The 17,721-nt window shown below is 41.2% G+C and overlaps 1 protein-coding gene across 2 annotated transcripts in view; it reads left to right on the top strand.

Annotated features, from left to right (window-relative positions):
- The first annotated feature begins 9,508 nt into the window (after positions 1-9,508).
- Positions 9,509-17,721, top strand: part of ARHGAP24 (Rho GTPase activating protein 24) — a 305,640-nt gene continuing 297,427 nt past the window's right edge. Inside the window, exon 1 of one of the 2 annotated variants that reach the window (XM_039342820.1) lies at positions 9,509-9,801. In XM_039342820.1, coding sequence (XP_039198754.1) covers positions 9,622-9,801 — 180 coding nt within the window. In that variant the 5' untranslated portion in view covers positions 9,509-9,621. The remainder of the gene's footprint in view (positions 9,802-17,721) is intronic. The other variant, XM_039342819.1, reaches the window with a different exon arrangement.

Below are 17,721 nucleotides of genomic sequence, written 5' to 3' on the forward strand. Positions count from 1 at the left end.
GCCACAGGAGAACCGACTGCAAGTTCCGCTCCGCTACCTGCCGGGCATGCGGTAAACAAGGGCACATTGCAGCTGTGTGCCTGGGCCGACGAAAGGCAAAACCCCAAGAAGAACGCCTGAAGGGTACCAGATTCCCCAGCCAGAATAGGGTAGGTTTTTGCGCTTCGCGAAGAAGCATCTGTAGAACAGGCACACACAAGCCCATGAAGAAAAAGCTGTCACTCAACGTGAAGCTACAATGGGTTCCATTATCTATGTAACTAGACACAGGGTCTGCCCTGTCCATCATTTCATTGCATACATTTAGGAAGATTTTGTTCCAGTAGTGGGACAAGGCCAAGTTAAGGCCTTCTGATATTGTATTAACTGATTTTCAGAACTCAAGAGTGTGTGTTCAGGGGGAGCCACCCTGAACGTGGCAATACAAGAGTTTTGAAGGTCCCACTAGACTGTTAGTAGTAGGGGGGTGAAAAAAACGAGTCTCATAGGACTCGATTGGTTTGAGGCCCTGGGGATACCGTCACGTGACTCTAACAGCTTACAAACACTCGACCTACAGGAAGTCTGCAAGGAATTTTAGCATGATGTTTTCAGCCCCCAGCTGGGCACATTCAAAGACCACCTGTGTCCTTAAAGCTAGACCCCACTGTCACTCCCATTAGGATTAAAGCAAGAAGGGTCCCTTTTGCTTTAAAAAGTAAGATTGACACTGAACTAGACAAACTAATCCAACAGGGAATCCTAGAACCTGTTGATTCCAGCCCGTGGGAGACCACCATTGTCACGCCTCTAAAGGCAAATGGGGACATTCGCATTTGTGCTGATTACAAATGCACAATCAATAAGGCATTGCAGCAACATGCCTATCCTGTTCCTGTGGTCAGTCACATCCTGGCCTCTCTCAAGGGGGGGCGTGTTTTTGCAAAGCTTGACCTAGCTCAAGCATATCAACAGCTGCATGTTGATGATGATGCTGCCATAGCTCAGACCATTGTGACCCACAGGGGAGCCTTTAAGGTAAAAAGGCTACAGTTTGGAGTAAATGTCGCTCCTGGGATTTTCCAAAGCGTAATGGAAAACACACTACGAGGTATACCAGGGGTCTGCCCCTACTGTGACGATGTCTTGATTGCAGGAGACTCCACACACATTCTAGCTGAAAGACTTAGGGCTGTCCTGTTAAGATTCAGGGAATCAGGCCTCAAGCTCAGAAAAGACAAATGCAAGATCGGGGTGCCTTCTACTGAATTTCTGGGATTCAAAATTGATGCTGCTGGGATTCATCCTTCTGAATCCAAACTAACTGCTATTTTACAAGCACCCAGGCCAAAGTCTAAGGCCGAACTTCAGGCCTTCCTAGGCCTCCTGAATTTCTACAATTCTTTTCTTCCACATAAAGCTAGTGTAGCTGAGCCTCTTCACAGGCTACTAGACAAACAAGCTGTGTGGCTGTGGTCACAAGCACATGAGGCTTGCTTTAAAGAAGTCAAGGCCTTGCTCACTTCTAACAGTGTTCTTGCACATTTCAACGAGTCTCTTCCTGTGTGCATCGCTTGTGATGCATCCCCCTACGGGGTTGGAGCTGTCCTGAGTCACCTCAGGTCTGATGGAACTCAGGTTCCTATTGCATACTACTCCAGAACACTGTCTTCTGCCGAGCGCAACTACGCTCAGATAGACAGGGAGGCTCTGGCTGTTGTTGCTGGAATTAAAAAATTCCCCGATTTTCTATATGGCAGGCATTTCACGGTCTTCACTGACCATAAGCCTCTGCTGGGACTGTTTACCACACGTAAGCAGACTCCCCACATCATTTCCCTAGAATGCTTAGTGGTCTATTTTCTTGTCGCATAGATTTTTCCTTACTCCAAAAAGGCCTGGGAAAGAAATGGGCCATGCTGATGGCCTCAGTAGGTTGCCTCTGCCAGTAGTAGAAGCTGACCCCGCGCCAGCTGTCAACATTCTATCAATCCAAGCCTTGCCCGAGCTCCCTCTTAGTGCCAGGGATGTTACCGCTGAAACAGGTACAGATCACACACTTTCACGTGTCCGCTCCTGGGTCCTGTCCGGGTGGCCTGAGCACTGCCCTAGTCATGAGTTTCAGAGTTTCTGGTCCAAAAGAACGAACTGTCCCTTTCTCAGGGTTGTCTGCTTTGGGGAAACAGAGTTGTCATTCCCACCTCAATGAGGACTAGGGTCTTAGAATCCCTCCACGAGGGTTCATCCTGGCATTGTCCGTATGAAGGCTCTTGCACGAAGCCACTTGTGGTGGCCTGCTTTAGATAAAGATATTGAGGCTAAGGTACACGCATGCCACCTGTGCCAACGATCTCGCCCAGAGATGCCCCAAGCTCCTGTGCATAGATGGGAGGAAACACAGTCCCCATGGTCTAGGGTGCACATTGACTACGCTGGGCCCTTTCAGGGCCAGTTCTTCTTGGTCCTTGTTGACAGCCATTCAAAATGGCTTGAGGTTGTACCTGTCTCATCCACCACCACTGCAAAGACTATTCAGGTACTGAGGGGGATTTTTGCTGCACACGGGCTGCCAGATGTCATTGTGTCTGACAACGGCCCTCAATTCACCTCCTCCGAATTCCAAGCTTTCTTACAGGCAAACCTGATTCGTCATGCCACATCTGCGCCTTTTCACCCATCCACCAACGGTATGGCTGAACGCATGGTGCGCATCGCAAAGGACGCCTTGAAGAGACTCACCTACGGGGACTGGCATCACAGGTTGGCTGACTTTCTCCTTTCTTATCGCACCACACCGTCCACTTCTACAGGGAGAAGTCCAGCTGAACTTCGTTGGGGGCGCCAACTTACTACTAGACTTGACCGGTTGCATCCGGACAGACTGCCTTCATCTACCTCACATCCTAGGGCACCTAGACAACTACTTGTGGGTGCCCCGGTTTGGGCTCGCAATTACGGGCCTGGTCATACATGGGTCCCCGCTTCTGTGTCCAGGATCACAGGTCCTCTCTCCTACGAGGTTGCCCTGGACAACGGTCGTGTCCTGCGTCGGCACATCGACCAACTTCGCTCTAGGCGAGACTTTTCTGCTGAGACTCCTGGGTCTTTTCCAGGGGGGGAGGGGGACCCTTTGGAGCAAAGGGAAGGGCAAGAGCTACTGCCCATCTCCACTGAGGGAGCCACAAACGGCTCGTCCCAAGATTCCGCAATTGCTCCGAAAAGGAAGTCATGGAGCTTACCCACACAACAGGCACTCACGCCTACTCCAGCCAGGGAGTCACCCCGGGGGCATACTCACTTTCCACACACATCACACAGCACTCCAGCAACGGAGGATACCCGGGGGCATCCCAACAAATCATTCCCCGCAAGAGAGCTGGCACACAATTCCCAAGGTTGGCCTGACCTTACCCCAAATCCTACAGGGGGTCAAACATACACAGAGCTAGTCGAGGAACCAAGTCCCGACTACAACAACCCTAGCACAAATCAGGGAACACCTGAGTTTTGGGAAAGTACAGAAACCCACACGAGCCCGAACACAGAATGGGGTTCAGGGAATGGACAGCCTCCTGACAGGTCTTGGACTGACCTAGGAGGTCCTACAGAGACGCCCAGCAGCGGCTATCACTTCAAGGGGCCTGAGGGTCTACAGCTAGGCAGGTCAACCAGGTCACAAAGCAACAGAAGCCCTGGCCTGACGAGCCCGGTGGGCAAGCGAGCAGGCCAGGCATTGGGGCACAGTCCTTGGAAGACACCAGGGCACAATAGAGAGAAAAGGCTCACGCCTCCCTCCAGTCAGGGGACTTATGCCAGTAATCCAGAGCTAAGAAGGTCACAGAGAGCAAAGAAATCTCCCAAGTACCTAGAAGACTACATAACATTGCTGGCAAAGCAAAAGCCAGTAAACAGTGGGAACATTGGGGAGCAAAATGTTATATAAAATAAATGTTGTATGTTGGTAGTAGTTTTAGCCCGGGGGAAAGGGGTGTTATGTCCCGAGCCTTTGCAAACGGCTCGGGCGTTTGCAGGCAGTCCCGGGCAGGTGCAAAGCTGCCCGGGACCAGACAGGCTGTCGCCAGCGCCGTGCGCATGCGCGGGTGCTGGCACGGGAAAAGTAACCCATTTACCCGGGAGTTGCCTATATAAGAGGCTGCGAGGCGTTTGGGCGAGGCTGAAGCCATCTTCCTGTAAGCTGAACGCTGAATAAAAGAAACTGAGAACTCCAGCTGCTTCTCGTGTCTGCTTTCCCGCCAAGGACGCAACAACATCCTTAAATGTATTTTCTTTGCTTTCAAGAGTATATTTTATTATGAAGTATGAAACAACATTTACCATGCAATATACTAAATTCTGGGATTTAACTTATATTAATATTTACTGTGAAGGTGGATATTAGGATATAGGTTTGTGTATGTACAGTATATGACTATTCTGGTTTCAAATAATACCTTAGCCAGTTTTATTGGAAAAAATGATTTTATTCCTTGTCTGTTGAAAGATATAATTACAAAGTTCTTGGAACTTTGCTGTGTCACATTCAAACCCAAAATTCCCATGCTGCTTTGTGGTACATCAAAAAAATTATTGGTTGCTTTTACTCAGGTTAGTGGAAATGTTAGAGAATGTTTTGAAATGTTTTGTTCCCAATATTAGCACAATAACAACAATATATCTATCTGGTTCACCAAAGCAGAAAGGCAAAGTATGCTGTAGATCCAACTATCAAGGAAGTATATATTTTAGGGCCTAGGAGAAGGGCCTTCTCAATGGTGGCTCCTTCCCTTTGTATTCCCTTTGTCGCAGGGGGAGGCAAGGCTGGGGCAACGTCACGTGGCCCACAGAGAGGGCTCCGAGTGCCGCCTCTGGCACCCGTGCCATAGGTTCACCACCACTGCTATATTCCCTTAAAGATAAGATTGACCTCCAACTCATTGCTTTTCCACAAGGCCTTGAAGACATGATTTTGTCAGGGGGCTTGGGGACCCCATCCAGAGCCAATATCATGGTTTGTCTGATTCTGTTGTGACTGCCATGGGGCTGGGTGGTGGGGTAGGGCTAGACTGTGAATTTCTAACTATGGATTGTTAATGTTGTACCCCACCTGGAGTTGGTGTGTAAGTTGGCCAGCTATATAAACAAAGAGCAAATAGTAATCATGATACCAAATAAATAAGGCATGAAGCCCAACATAAATCAAATACTATTGCAATGTGGATTGTAATAAATGAAATTATAGGAAATTAAATAGTAATTTAAGGTAATAAAATTAGCAGAGCTAATGTTGCTAGAAAAGTAGATAACTTGATATGTTGTAATTTCAAGTTACCTGCTAATGGTTAATAAGGAATAGTTCAGTTACCAGGATAGCCAGAATTGTTCTTTGATGTATGTTGCCATGTGTCCTCACGTTTGCCATTTATCTTGAGAGCTTCTGTGAACTGCCATGGCTTTAACTGTATTATAGGTTTCTATGCTTGAGCCAGGACAGGAAAGGCCAACCAGTTTAAACTGATCTAGGTGTCATGTTTTTAGGACAAGGATTAACCCTAATTGATTGTATTTATGTTTCCTTAGTAGCAGTATTTGTAGCCAACCCAGATTTGGACAGTGATTTGTACTGATTACACAGTTATGGACACAGAGATAGATAGAATTTGAAAACTAGCTCTGAAATTTCATGAAAGCTTGGAATATGCATTATTACATTCAACATTTCATCGGAAAATTCTGATATATTATTGCATAAGAGACCTTTACTGTAGGAGATGACCAGGGTGAACCTGAGAGTGGGTCAAGCACCTCATTGGTCTGGGGTCCTTACACTCTCTAAAGAGACCTAGGTCCAACCCTTGAAGTCCCTTGATTCTTATCAAGTGCCAATTTGCATTGACCCTTAGTAGATCAGATTCTTGTGTTATAGGTAGTATGGGATAAAATTGCAGGGCTTTAGAACTCCTTCCTGGATTCTGGTTTATTGTGCCTGACATTGAGCTCTCTATACTCCAGTTACACTAGAAATCTAGAAGTCAAAAAAATATGGGAGAAAGCAATGGCAAGCCACTTCCATATCATTTCCAAGAAAATCATATGGATCTGTCTGCCAAATCGTCAGAAGTCAAGCTAGACTTGAAAGACACTTTATTATTTTATACTTTTAAGCAGTCTACATTAATACTCTGAACCTAACACATTCCAAACATGTTGTCACTGCAATTTCCCAACCACTATTTGGAGAGTGCCATGTTGGATAAGACTAATATAGATTAACTTTTTTTGTAGAAGAAATACTATGAACTAGTGATTTATGTTGCTTGGAAAGCTGTCTCTTGTGACTGCAAATAATGTTTGCTGGTTTATTAACAGTACTTAAAACACATCCAAATCCTGAAGGACTCTGGGTGGTATAGAACAACAAAAACAAGCAGCAATGAAACAATGATAAAATATAGCTGGAAGGGGCTTTATAAGCCAGCTAATCTAAGCTGCATGAAATCAAAAACTAGCACTTTACAATAAATGGCCAACCAGTATCCTATCATTAATCTCTAAGGAAAATTTTCTTTCTAGAAGAGGATGAGATAGAGGCAGAATCTGGCTAATGCATTTACTATTTATAAGCTCCTGCTAATGTTCAACGGAAACCTTTTTCTAACTTCAGTTAATTAGATGCGTTTTTTATCTTTAGCCAATCAGAAAAAAATATGTTTCCCCCCCCATGACAGATATTCATTCACATGTTTGAAGTATAGAAACTACTTTACTTTGTACATGCACACACATATGCAAACAGTTGTGAAGCAGCTATGCTGAGACCACTGGTCCATTTTGAATGCATTTTGTTGCCCTATTAACCATCTTTTTTACTTTCTTTTAAATATATTCAAGATTTGATTACACCTTTGTATCTTTAAGAACCTTAATTTAAAGAAAAATGCTTGTGATTTGTCAACTGTGCTTTTTACATTTTTTAAAAAAAATCAATTCACTGATTTGCAATAGTCATAATCTTTATTTGTGCAAAGAAGCCATCTTCTGTATTTCTGTCATTACTTTCTTAGAAAAAGGTAAAGTTCGTGGTTTAAATTGCATGTTATTCATGCAGATTTTTTTTTTGTAATTTCCAACTTTTTAAGTTTCTTTTTCACTGAGTTTCTCAGTGGCTTTCTGTATCCTGGTTTCTTTTTAGCTTTGTGCCAACAAATTAAAAATCACATAATTAGTTCAGAATCTGAAGCATCAATAAGTCAGGTGTCCTTCTAAGGTGACAGTGATAGTCTGCAGCAATCAAGGGAATTTATCCCATATCTGAATATGTTTGTTTATATTTTGTACTTCTTAACCAGCCATCTTCCTCCAAAGAATTTTGATGAAAGACCTTTGCACACACAAGGGCTTCTCATGTAAATTCTTTTGGCTTTCATTTCCACCTTCAGTCCCTTAATTTAGTCCAGCTTTTCATAATTTAAAGATTTCTACATCTGATGCTTCTCACAGATGCTTGCTAAAAATGAATGCAACCATGAAACCATGTGTGGGGGTGGATGATCATGCTGCCAGTGAAAGTCAGACAGTCCATGCTGGATCATAAAGACCACAGTTGTTGATGAGAGAAAAAGCCAAATGTTTTGAAATAAACATTTTAGCCATCTGTTTCACAATACAACTGAAGGTAGACCTGATTCCTTTTCCATACTGTAATTAACAAAAACATGCCTTGATCAGATATCCTCAAAGCAATGATTCTTATTTCTGTTCATACAACCCTTTTTCAATCAATGAAATCAATGTCAATTATGCCATCCCTGTTAAGGCCTTCCAGGCCTATGCCTATAATTAATGGATCTACAACATTTTGCAGTTTGAATGCTGTACCTGACCTTTGTTTGGGTTGCATGTTTGAGAGTCACCTTATAAGGGAGATGGGCAGCATAAAAATTTAATAAATAAAATGAAATATTGGAAGCTGGACTCCCCAGAACGGGAATATCAGTATAAATAAATGCCAAATATAGCACTAAATTTGATTTAATCTTAACCCTATTAATTAAAAGTAGGCTCTATGATTCCTGCTGTTTACATTTTAAATAATTCTCCCCTTGGATTAAAAATCACTACTCACATTGTGGCACATATGTATGGACTCTGGGAACTGTCCCAAAGGTGCTTTTTCAAAAGACAACTGGACTTTGTTTTTCCTTGAAGACATTTCGCTTTTCATCCAAGAAGCTTCTTCAGTTCTGAACTGAAAAAGCTTCTTGGATGAGAAGGGCAACCTCTTCAAGGAAAAACAAAAAAAATTCCAGTTGCCTCTTGAACCATGATCTTAGTCAACCATGACTTGGATGACTAAGAATCTCCATAGGCAATTCTGGGAACTGTATTTTTTTAGAGGAACATATGGGGTCCTGGAGCCTTTAACCTCCTGTTCTAATCCATTAAGAATATCAGAAAAAATTGTGTAGTCAATTCTGTATTGTCAAGATCCAGAGCAGTAGACAGAGTGAAAGCAATAGCAGCAGATATTTCAAATCTTGAATAGTTGAACCATTTCCTAAACATGAAGTAGCAAGTATGTGGATGAGATCAAATCAAATCTTTATTATCATAGATCATGAGATCTGTTCATTAGAGGCTCAGGATAAGATACTGGTCCATATTGATAGCCAGCCTTCTTTTGGTTCCCCAGACCCTCTAGTCCAGTGGTTCTCAACCTGTGGGTCGGGACCCCATTTGTGGTTGAACGACCATTTCACGGGGGTCGCCAAACAACGCAGTCCACCCTTTTTTCCCCTTTTCCTTAGCTGTGCTACTCCCTTTTATTCTATTGGCTTTTGAAAGCCGATAGAATAGACTCTCTTGAATAGAATCTAATTCTATTGGCTTTCAAAAGCCAATAGGAATTGTCCAGGCTGTCTCTGCCCTGCTGAGCCCGCCAAAAGTCCCATTCTGCAAACGGTGCTGCATCAGTTGAGTAGTCCTTGACTTATGACCGGCTGAGTAGTCCTCAACTTACGACCGGTTGGGGGTCGCGGCATTAAAAAGGTTGAGAACCACTGCTCTAGTCTGAGTGGGCTTATACGCTGTCCTATAGCAAAAATATGTCCTCCATTTTCTTTGCCTGAAAACTGCTTTATTGGAATACAGAACCCTAAAAGTTGAAGTTCCTTCTTCAAATTCTGTTATAATTACATGAAGAGGTTTCTTGGATTCTGATGCTTCTTCTTCCCCTGATGTTTGCAGATTGTGTGTCATAGTCTTGCCTTAGGCATGAAAGCTGGTCGTGTGACTTTGGTAAGTTACTCTCTGTTAGCCCACAACTGTCAGTCTGAGGCAACAACTCAGTTAGTAAATTCCTGTCAGAACCAATTGATCTGAAAAAGCACTTGTGAGAAAATGCTAGGAAGAAAAAAAAAAAAAAGAAGTGAAGCACTACCTGGGGGAAACAATATCTGAACATGGCAAAACTGCCCTTGTAATGAATTTTTTTCAGTGTAAGCAATTCATAATTGAATAATTCAAGCATTGTTTGCTGTTTTTCTATTCCAATCAAAAGTGATGGGCCTACTCTTTGGAAGTTGAACTCATACCACTCCTTTCCCACTTGTTCTTCTCTAACCAGGAGAGGCTGCTGACTTCATTATGGAAGAACACAACGGCTCTGCAGAAAGCCCCCTGCTGAGCCCAGGAAGGCACACTGCCATTAAGTGTGGGTGGCTGAGGAAGCAAGGAGGTTTTGTGAAGACTTGGCACACTCGTTGGTTTGTACTCAAAGGAGAGCAGCTATATTATTTCAAAGATGAAGATGAAGCCAAACCTTTGGTAAGTACAAAGGGAGTGCATGGGAAAGAAGACAGAGAGCTTGGGGTGTGGAAGCTATTTTTTTTTTTTTTTTAACCTTGGATCTCTAAACTGGAGTACCACAATTTCAATCTCTTCCAGCCAACATAGCCATGGGCAGTGGGTTGATGTGGAATGTGCTGCAGCATCTCTTGGTACAACTGATTTAGGGAAGGCAGAAGTCCAACGGAGAATTCTTCCCAATTTTGCAAGTTTTTATTTCTAACAGATTCTCTCTAGTTGCCAACTCAGCTATGGGCTCCAGCTTGATATGCTACTTAGTCTGAAAGTATGTGGCATCATAAGGGAGAGCTTGTTGTGTTTTCTGTTTCTTATAGTTTCTTGCCATGCAGTGCAAAGTCTGGGAATTTTATAAAGTAAGAGCACGGTATTTGCGTGCCCTGGCATGTTTATGCAAGGTGATACTGGGACAGCAAAACTGGTGAAATGACATTTGTACACATTCAGAATGGAAGAGAATGTTTATGCAAGGTGATACTGGGACAGCAAAACTGGTGAAATGACATTTGTACACATTCAAAATAGAAGAGAATGTTGGAATTCAAATGTGACTTTTTAAAAAAAAAAACACATGACTGGTTTCTTCCTCTATTCAGCTGTGGTGGTTATTCTAATGAAGTTCAAAATGAGATAATTAGTTTCTGGGTCTCTTTGTAATTCTCAAACATGAAATCACTTTGACTCAGAGTCCTTTGAATATGTGATGTGATTTTTGAACTCTAAAATTGCAAGTGCCTTTCTTTTGGAATTGTCAAGGTTGATCTTACTGTTAAGCAAAGTAACTCAGTCAATGTGTTGATGTTGAGAGAATACCACGTCTTTGGAAAATAAAACTGTATATGCCCATACATAACTCTGGAGTACAGTTAAAGTTAGGATTAGGGTGTTGATGCAATATAAGTGTAGACCACTTGTACTGTATACAGGTAGTCCTCGATTTACAGTAGTTTATTTAGTGACCATTCAAAGTTACAACAGCACTGCAAAAGTGACTTATCCACGTTTTTCACACTTTTGACCATTGCAACATCCCCGTGGTCATGTGATCAAAATTCAGATGCTTGGCAACTGACTCATATTTATGTCAGTTGTAGTGTCATGGGGTCACGTGATCACCTTTTGCAACCTTCTGACAAGCAAAGTCAATAGGGGAGCCAGAGTCCCTAACAACCATGCTACTAACTTAACAACTGAAGTGATTCACTTAACAATTATGGCAAGAAAGGTCATAAAATGGGGCAAAACTCACTCAACAACTGTCTCACCAACAGAAATTTTGAGCTCAATTGTCGTACGTTGAGGACCACCTGTATGTAGAATCATCAGGCACAAGCAACTAGAACCACTCATGAATAATCTCAAGCAGAAGCTTTATTGTCAGTCACCTATAATACAAGAATCTCACCACATTGACCGTATACTCTTGGGAGTGGACAGATAGGGCTTCAGGGGTTCTGGGGGAGGAAAGACCTGTGCCACTTTCTGCAGTACGAGGACTCCAAGTTCAGCCTCCTCTTAGCACGTCTCTCCAGTCTATCTGGCAATTCCACCACCAGAACGGAGGCTATGCATGATCCCTTTGAGAGCTCTTTAATTCTCAAAGGGTGAAGATTAGTATAGGAGCATTGGGATTTTTAATTTTAAGTTTCATTCATTCATTTCATTTTATTTTGAATTTTCTTGGCCAATGTCTGAAAGAGATGGAGGGATTGGTGGTGGTGGTGATGGTGATGATGATGTATTTGACATCATTTGTGTTGACGTCTTTTTCTCCATCATACTTAAGAGTGATCAGTACATTGATGGATCTGCTTGCCGAAAAACACTATTAAACATTTTAAGTATGGTCAGCAGTTTAAAAGTTTAAAATAAAAATAAAACCTGTAGCCATGCAGAATCTAAAATTGTACTTCCTCCTAGAACAGGCATGTCAAACTCGCGACATCACGTGACATCGCGCGACATATCGGAGCTTTTTCTCCATTGCCGGCAATGGGGTGGGCGCAGTTTTGGGATGAGGCGTCCGGCCCGCGGGCTGGCAGTTTGACACCCCTGTCCTAGAATCTGCTCATTTCTCTGGTTGAGATTAAAAATATTTCTAGAAATCTCAGCCTTGAAATTATTTCTGAGCAGAAAATGTAACCACTCACTTGGCACATGTAGATACCTATCCTAGTCCAATTCTTTATGCAATGATGCTTTTCAAAATGGTGATCATAAAGGAAATGGTGAGATTAGTCCAAGGGGCTAATTTATGATTTTTATAGGTGACCAAAGCATCTTTAGCTGCTATCTCATGTTGCTCTTCTTCTTCCTTCTCCATCTTTTTTAAACCCATAAATGATATAGAAACCAATGATTTTCAGTGCTTCCATTCTAAATACCATCTCCTTGAATACCAGGAGCACCTGGACATTTCAAAAGCAAATACTATAGTAATAATAATAATAATAATAATAATAATAATAATAATAATAATAATAATAATAATAATAATAAAGTTGGAGGGGACCTTGGAGGTCATCTAGTCCAATTGCCTGCTCAGGCAGGAAACCCTATACATTTCTGACAAATGGCTGTCCAGTCTCTTCTTAAAAACTTCCAGTGTTGGCGCATTCACCGCTTCTGGAAGCAGGTTGTTCCACTGGTTAATTGTTCTAAGTGTCAGGAAGTTTCTCCTTAGTTCTAGGTTGCTTCTCTCCTTGGTTAGTTTCCACCCTTTGCTTCTTGTCCTGTCATCAGGCACTTTGGAAAATACTGTTTAAGAGGAGCCAATTTAAAATGGAACTCTCCTTCTACCATTCACATAAATGAAGAAGGTTTCTCGAATAGTTTTTACAAAGTAAAAACAACTTAATTCAGCCTAATCATTTTTTAATTCTGAAAAGCTGAATGCCAGACCTCACTTGAGGATAGTATTTATCCCGTTGCAAGGTCCAAGATGGGTTAGATATACAAACATCTTGCTAAGCACCTGAAGGCAGGCAAGAAGCAATGGACTAAACAAAGAGAGAACCAATCCAGAATTTAGAAGAAATCTCCTGACAATTAGAACAACTAATCAGTGGAACAACTTGCCTCCAGAAGTTGTGGGTGTTCCAACACTGGAAGTTTTAAAGAAGAGATTGGACAACCATTTGTCTGAAATGGTATAGGGTTTCCTGTTTGAGCAGGGGGTTGGACTAGAAGACCTTCAATATCCCTTCCAACTCTGTTATTCTGTTACTAACAGATTCGTAGTTTTCTAATATATATTTTACTGTTAACTAATCTGAATGCTTTGCTGGATCTGTTTTGCACCCCAATCCCTTAGGAGACATTATTCATTACAGGCTATTGCTGCTATGATGAACAGTCCATCTTTGATATTCTTAATGAACCTTGCCATCTGGTATGGGATTCTTTACTGTGAAACATGAAGGTACATCAAGATGCACAGACAATTGGAACACCTGCATTCTTCTTCTCCTTCCTTCCCCTTCTCTACAGCCACAGATAATAATACTTTACAATTATCAAATGCAAGAGAATACCGGTACATTTCACATATGACACATTGGTTACAGAGGAACTAGTTTTTCCTTCTTGCCCTTGAAAAATTCTTGAGGAACACTGGAGAACAAAATGAAAAAAAAAAACAAACCATAATGAAGCAGATCATGTTACAAATAGTTTTTGCTTTCTTGTTTGAGAAAGCATGGGGAAAAGCAGCAAGAAAACCGCAAATAGAGAAGAACAAGTTAATGCAACATGGCAACAAATCATTTTTGAATTATTTGAACTTGAGAAGAATTTGAATTTTTCAACAGTTGAACATTTGAATTTTTCCAAGACTTTGCTCTATTTCATTATAGTGGGCAAGGATTGATCCTCATTGTTGCTCTGGTCATTTTATTCTCTCTCTCTCTTCATGTATTTTATTTTGATTATACGTGAGCTTTGAAGTTCATATAACCAGTGAACATCTAGTATGCTCCAGATTCATAATACAATCATTGTTTGAGTGTCACGGACTAGAAAGTTTTTGCTACTTTGCTTTGGAACAGAACTAGGGATTTTCTAGCTTATTTGGTCTGCTTTAGAGCTGGGAGGAGATAGACAGAGATCTCCTGGTTATCTACCATTCATTTTTGGTGTCTTTTCAAAAGACCCTTGCAGGCTGAATGCTGATATGGACAGTTTCAGTTTTAGCTGAGAGCTACAAGGAACAAACCTTTGGTCACCACAATATGTTGAGACTCTAGAAACAATGCAGAGAAGAACAACTAAGATGATTACAGGACTAGAGGCTAAAACATATAAAGAACGGTTTCTGGAGTTGGGCATGTCTAGTTTAATGAAAAGAAGGACGAGGGGTGGCATGATAGCAGTGTTCCAATATCTCAGGGGCTGCCACAAACAAGAGGGAGTCAAGCTGTTCTCCAAAGCACCTGAAGGCAGGACAAGAAGCAATGGATAGAAACTAATCAAGGAGAGAAGCAGCCTAGAACTAAGGAGGAATTTCCTGACAGAACAATTAATCACTGGAGGTTTTTAAGAAGAGATTGGACAACCGTTTGTCTAAAATGGTATAGGGCAGGGGTAGGCAACCTTGGATTTTTTATGACTTGTGGACCTCAACTCCCAGAATTCTGGCTCAGGAATTCTGGGAGTTGAAGTCCACGAGTCATAAAAGAGCCAAGGTTGCCTAACCCTGGTATAGGGTTTCCTGCCTGAGCAAGAGGTTGGACAGGAAGACCTCCAAAGTCCCTTCCAACTCTGTTGTTCTGTTCTGTCTGAAATACTGTTGACTCTTTTGACATGAGATACATTCTTGAAAACATTCTGCAATATATTTATAAAATCACATGCATAACCAAACAGAGAAACATAAATGTATTGCAGAATATTTTCAAGAATGTATCTCATTCCCTACAATTTTAGGAGCAGCTGTAAGATGAGCATTCTTTTTTTAAAAAAAAAATTTCCACGCTACCATGGTATCATAAACATGACAAAACCTGGAGGTTTCTCCCTACAAGAGCAGCTGTCATTTCTACAAGTGACCTCCCATCCTTATGGTCTTTTCAGTGTTTCTTTTCCCCTGAAGTAATATATAGTAGACACTCGCAGTTGTCAAGTCATGCATGACCCTCAGCTGTCATTTTGTGGTCTGAAGGATATGTGAAGTTCTTCAAGAGAAATCAAAGTATAAGGGTCATCAAAGAAAAATGTTGACCATCCCAACCTTTAAAAAAAACCTTCTGGTAATCTGCTCATTTCTATATGCCTTCCCTTCATACAGTTTAAAAGTCTATTCAGTTTCTTGAAAAACATAGAAACATAGAAAACAGATTAATCTGGGACTCTCAAGATCTCACAATCCAGTTTCAGAAACAGTAAAAACAACACAGACTTAAATTCAGATGTCCACATATTCTGTGGCAATAATTTGATGGGACATTCAGTTCCCAATCAGTGTGATCTCTAGAGCCCTTAAATAGTATTTGCACATCTTCCACTGATATGAAGAATTGTTTTGCAAATAAAAGTGCATTATCTATGGTTTAATTAAACTGCACTTTGCCAGACGTCCTTGGGTGAGAAACTTGTCTTTTATGGACAAAGCAGGATTTACAGGGCCCTTATTTTGGCAAAATACATACTTTCCATCTAATCTAACTTGTGTAGAAAATTCATTAGCAGAGAAGTCCATTGAAGACAGCTGTTAGTAGTTAATGGAGAACAACTGCCTAGATTCAGCTGAATTTTAATTAAAATAATTTAAAACTTCTAATGGATCTGTTAAATAGAAATTAATGTGATAATTACATAAATTACATGAATCAAAATGAAGCCGGAGACTTGGGGAAAATCCGCATAGGTCTGGTTACTCATGGGTACATGAAAAAAAAGCCTTTTGGCAGGGTAGTTTGGGGTAAAAAAAGAAAAGAAAAAAGCTTTGTCTAAGACAAGGCTTACAGTCAGGTAAATATATAGAGTACTGTATTGCAGCCTAAGGATTCAATTAGATATGATATGGGAGTACTCTAATTAAAATCTGCATTAATCAAAATTGTAGCTATGGAGAAAAGAGTCAGGGGACATAAAGGCTCACAGAGAATGATTTTTTCCTCCCCTTTTAAAAACTGACCCTTAAAAGGTAGAAATTGAGAGAAAAAAAATAACCGTTCATAAAAGATCTGTATTTTTTTTTTGTTCAGAAGACAAGAGATTCAGAAGTCAATTTTGCTAAGAAAAAAGTGTTTCAGTCCCCACATCCTGATCCTATCTTTCTTCCCTAGGTTGGATTATTGTTTTTTTTTAAAAAATGCGACTCTTGTTGTATAATCTTATCCGTGTTTATTCAAAAGCATGTCTCACTCGCTTAGGCACTCCGAGATTTGAACAACTCTTCTGTATTAAACTGCAATGTTTTCAGAATTTGAAAAAGACCTTTTTTTTCAGGTGGAAGACATATTTATCTTCAATCAAACAGTAATAGTAATAGTAATAATGATGATGATGATAATGATAATGATAATAACATCTGGCTGACTGCGATCATTCAAAATAATAATAATAATAATAATAATAATAATAATAATAATAAGTTGGAAGGGACCTTGGAGGTCATCTAGTCCAACCCCCTGCTCAGGCAGGAAACCCTATACCATTTCAGACAAATGGCTGTCCAGTCTCTTCTTAAAAACTTCCAGTGTTGGAGCATTCACAGCTTCTGGAGGCAGGTTGTTCCACTGGTTAATTGTTCTAATTGTCAGGAAGTTTCTCCTTAATTCTAGGTTGCTTCTCTCCTTAGTTAGTTTCCATCCGTTGCTCCTTGTCCTTCCTTCAGGCGCTTTGGAAAATAGCTTGACTCCCTCTTCTTTGGGGCAGCCCCTGAGATACTGGAAGACTGCTATCATGTCCCCCCTCGTCCTTCTCTTCATTAAACTAGACATACCCAATTCCAGCAGCCGTTCCTTATATGCTTTAGCCTCCAGTCCCCTGATCATCTTTGTTGCTCTTCTCTGAAGTCTTTCTAGAATCTCAGCATCTTTTTTACATCGTGGTGACCAAAACTGGATACAGTATTCCAAGTGTGGCCTTACCAAGGCTTTGTAAAGTAGTATTAACATTTCATATGATCTTGATTCTATCCCTCTGTTAATGCAGCCTAGCACTGTATATATATATATATATACTGGCCATGTGATCAAAATTCAGATGCTTGGCAACTGGGTGATATTTATCGTTGCACTGTCCCAAGGTCATGTGATCACCTTTTGCAACCTTCTGACAAGCAAAGTCAATGGGGAGGCCAGATTCATTTAACAACCAGGTTACTAATTTATCGAACTGCAGTGATTCACTTAACAACTGTGGCAAGACAGGTCGTATATTGGGCAAAACTCACTTAACAAATGTCTTACATAGTAGCATACATTATGGCAGTCTTTCCCAAACTTGACAATTTTAAGGCATGAGGACTTCAACTCCCAGAATTCCACAGCCAGCAACGCTGGCTGTGGAATTCTGGGAGTTGAAGCCCACATGCCTTAAAATTGTCAAGTTTGGGAAACACTGCATTATGGGCTTAATTGTGGTCATACGTTGTACAGGCTGAGAATGTTGGCTCCAGCCAGGAAAAAATCAGTTTCAGTTTCTAGCTAGCTGTTGGAAAATCACCTCTGAGCACAATTAAAGTAGCAAGCATAGAGACTTAAATATAAAATAAGGCTCAGAACCATCACTTTTAAAAGCCAGGACAAAACAGCAACAGAAGGAAAAAAAACCTGTTCAATCCCAGAGCAAAAGTGAAAAGCCAAGAAAAACAAATTATTCTAAAGACGTAGGTTAAGGAAGGATATCTGATGGCTTTCCAGGTGTTGCTAAACTACA

Source organism: Crotalus tigris, unplaced genomic scaffold (genome assembly GCF_016545835.1).
Source record: "Crotalus tigris isolate CLP2741 ecotype Arizona unplaced genomic scaffold, ASM1654583v1 scf7180000017814.3102382, whole genome shotgun sequence".
Classification (NCBI taxonomy): Eukaryota; Metazoa; Chordata; class Lepidosauria; order Squamata; family Viperidae; genus Crotalus; species Crotalus tigris.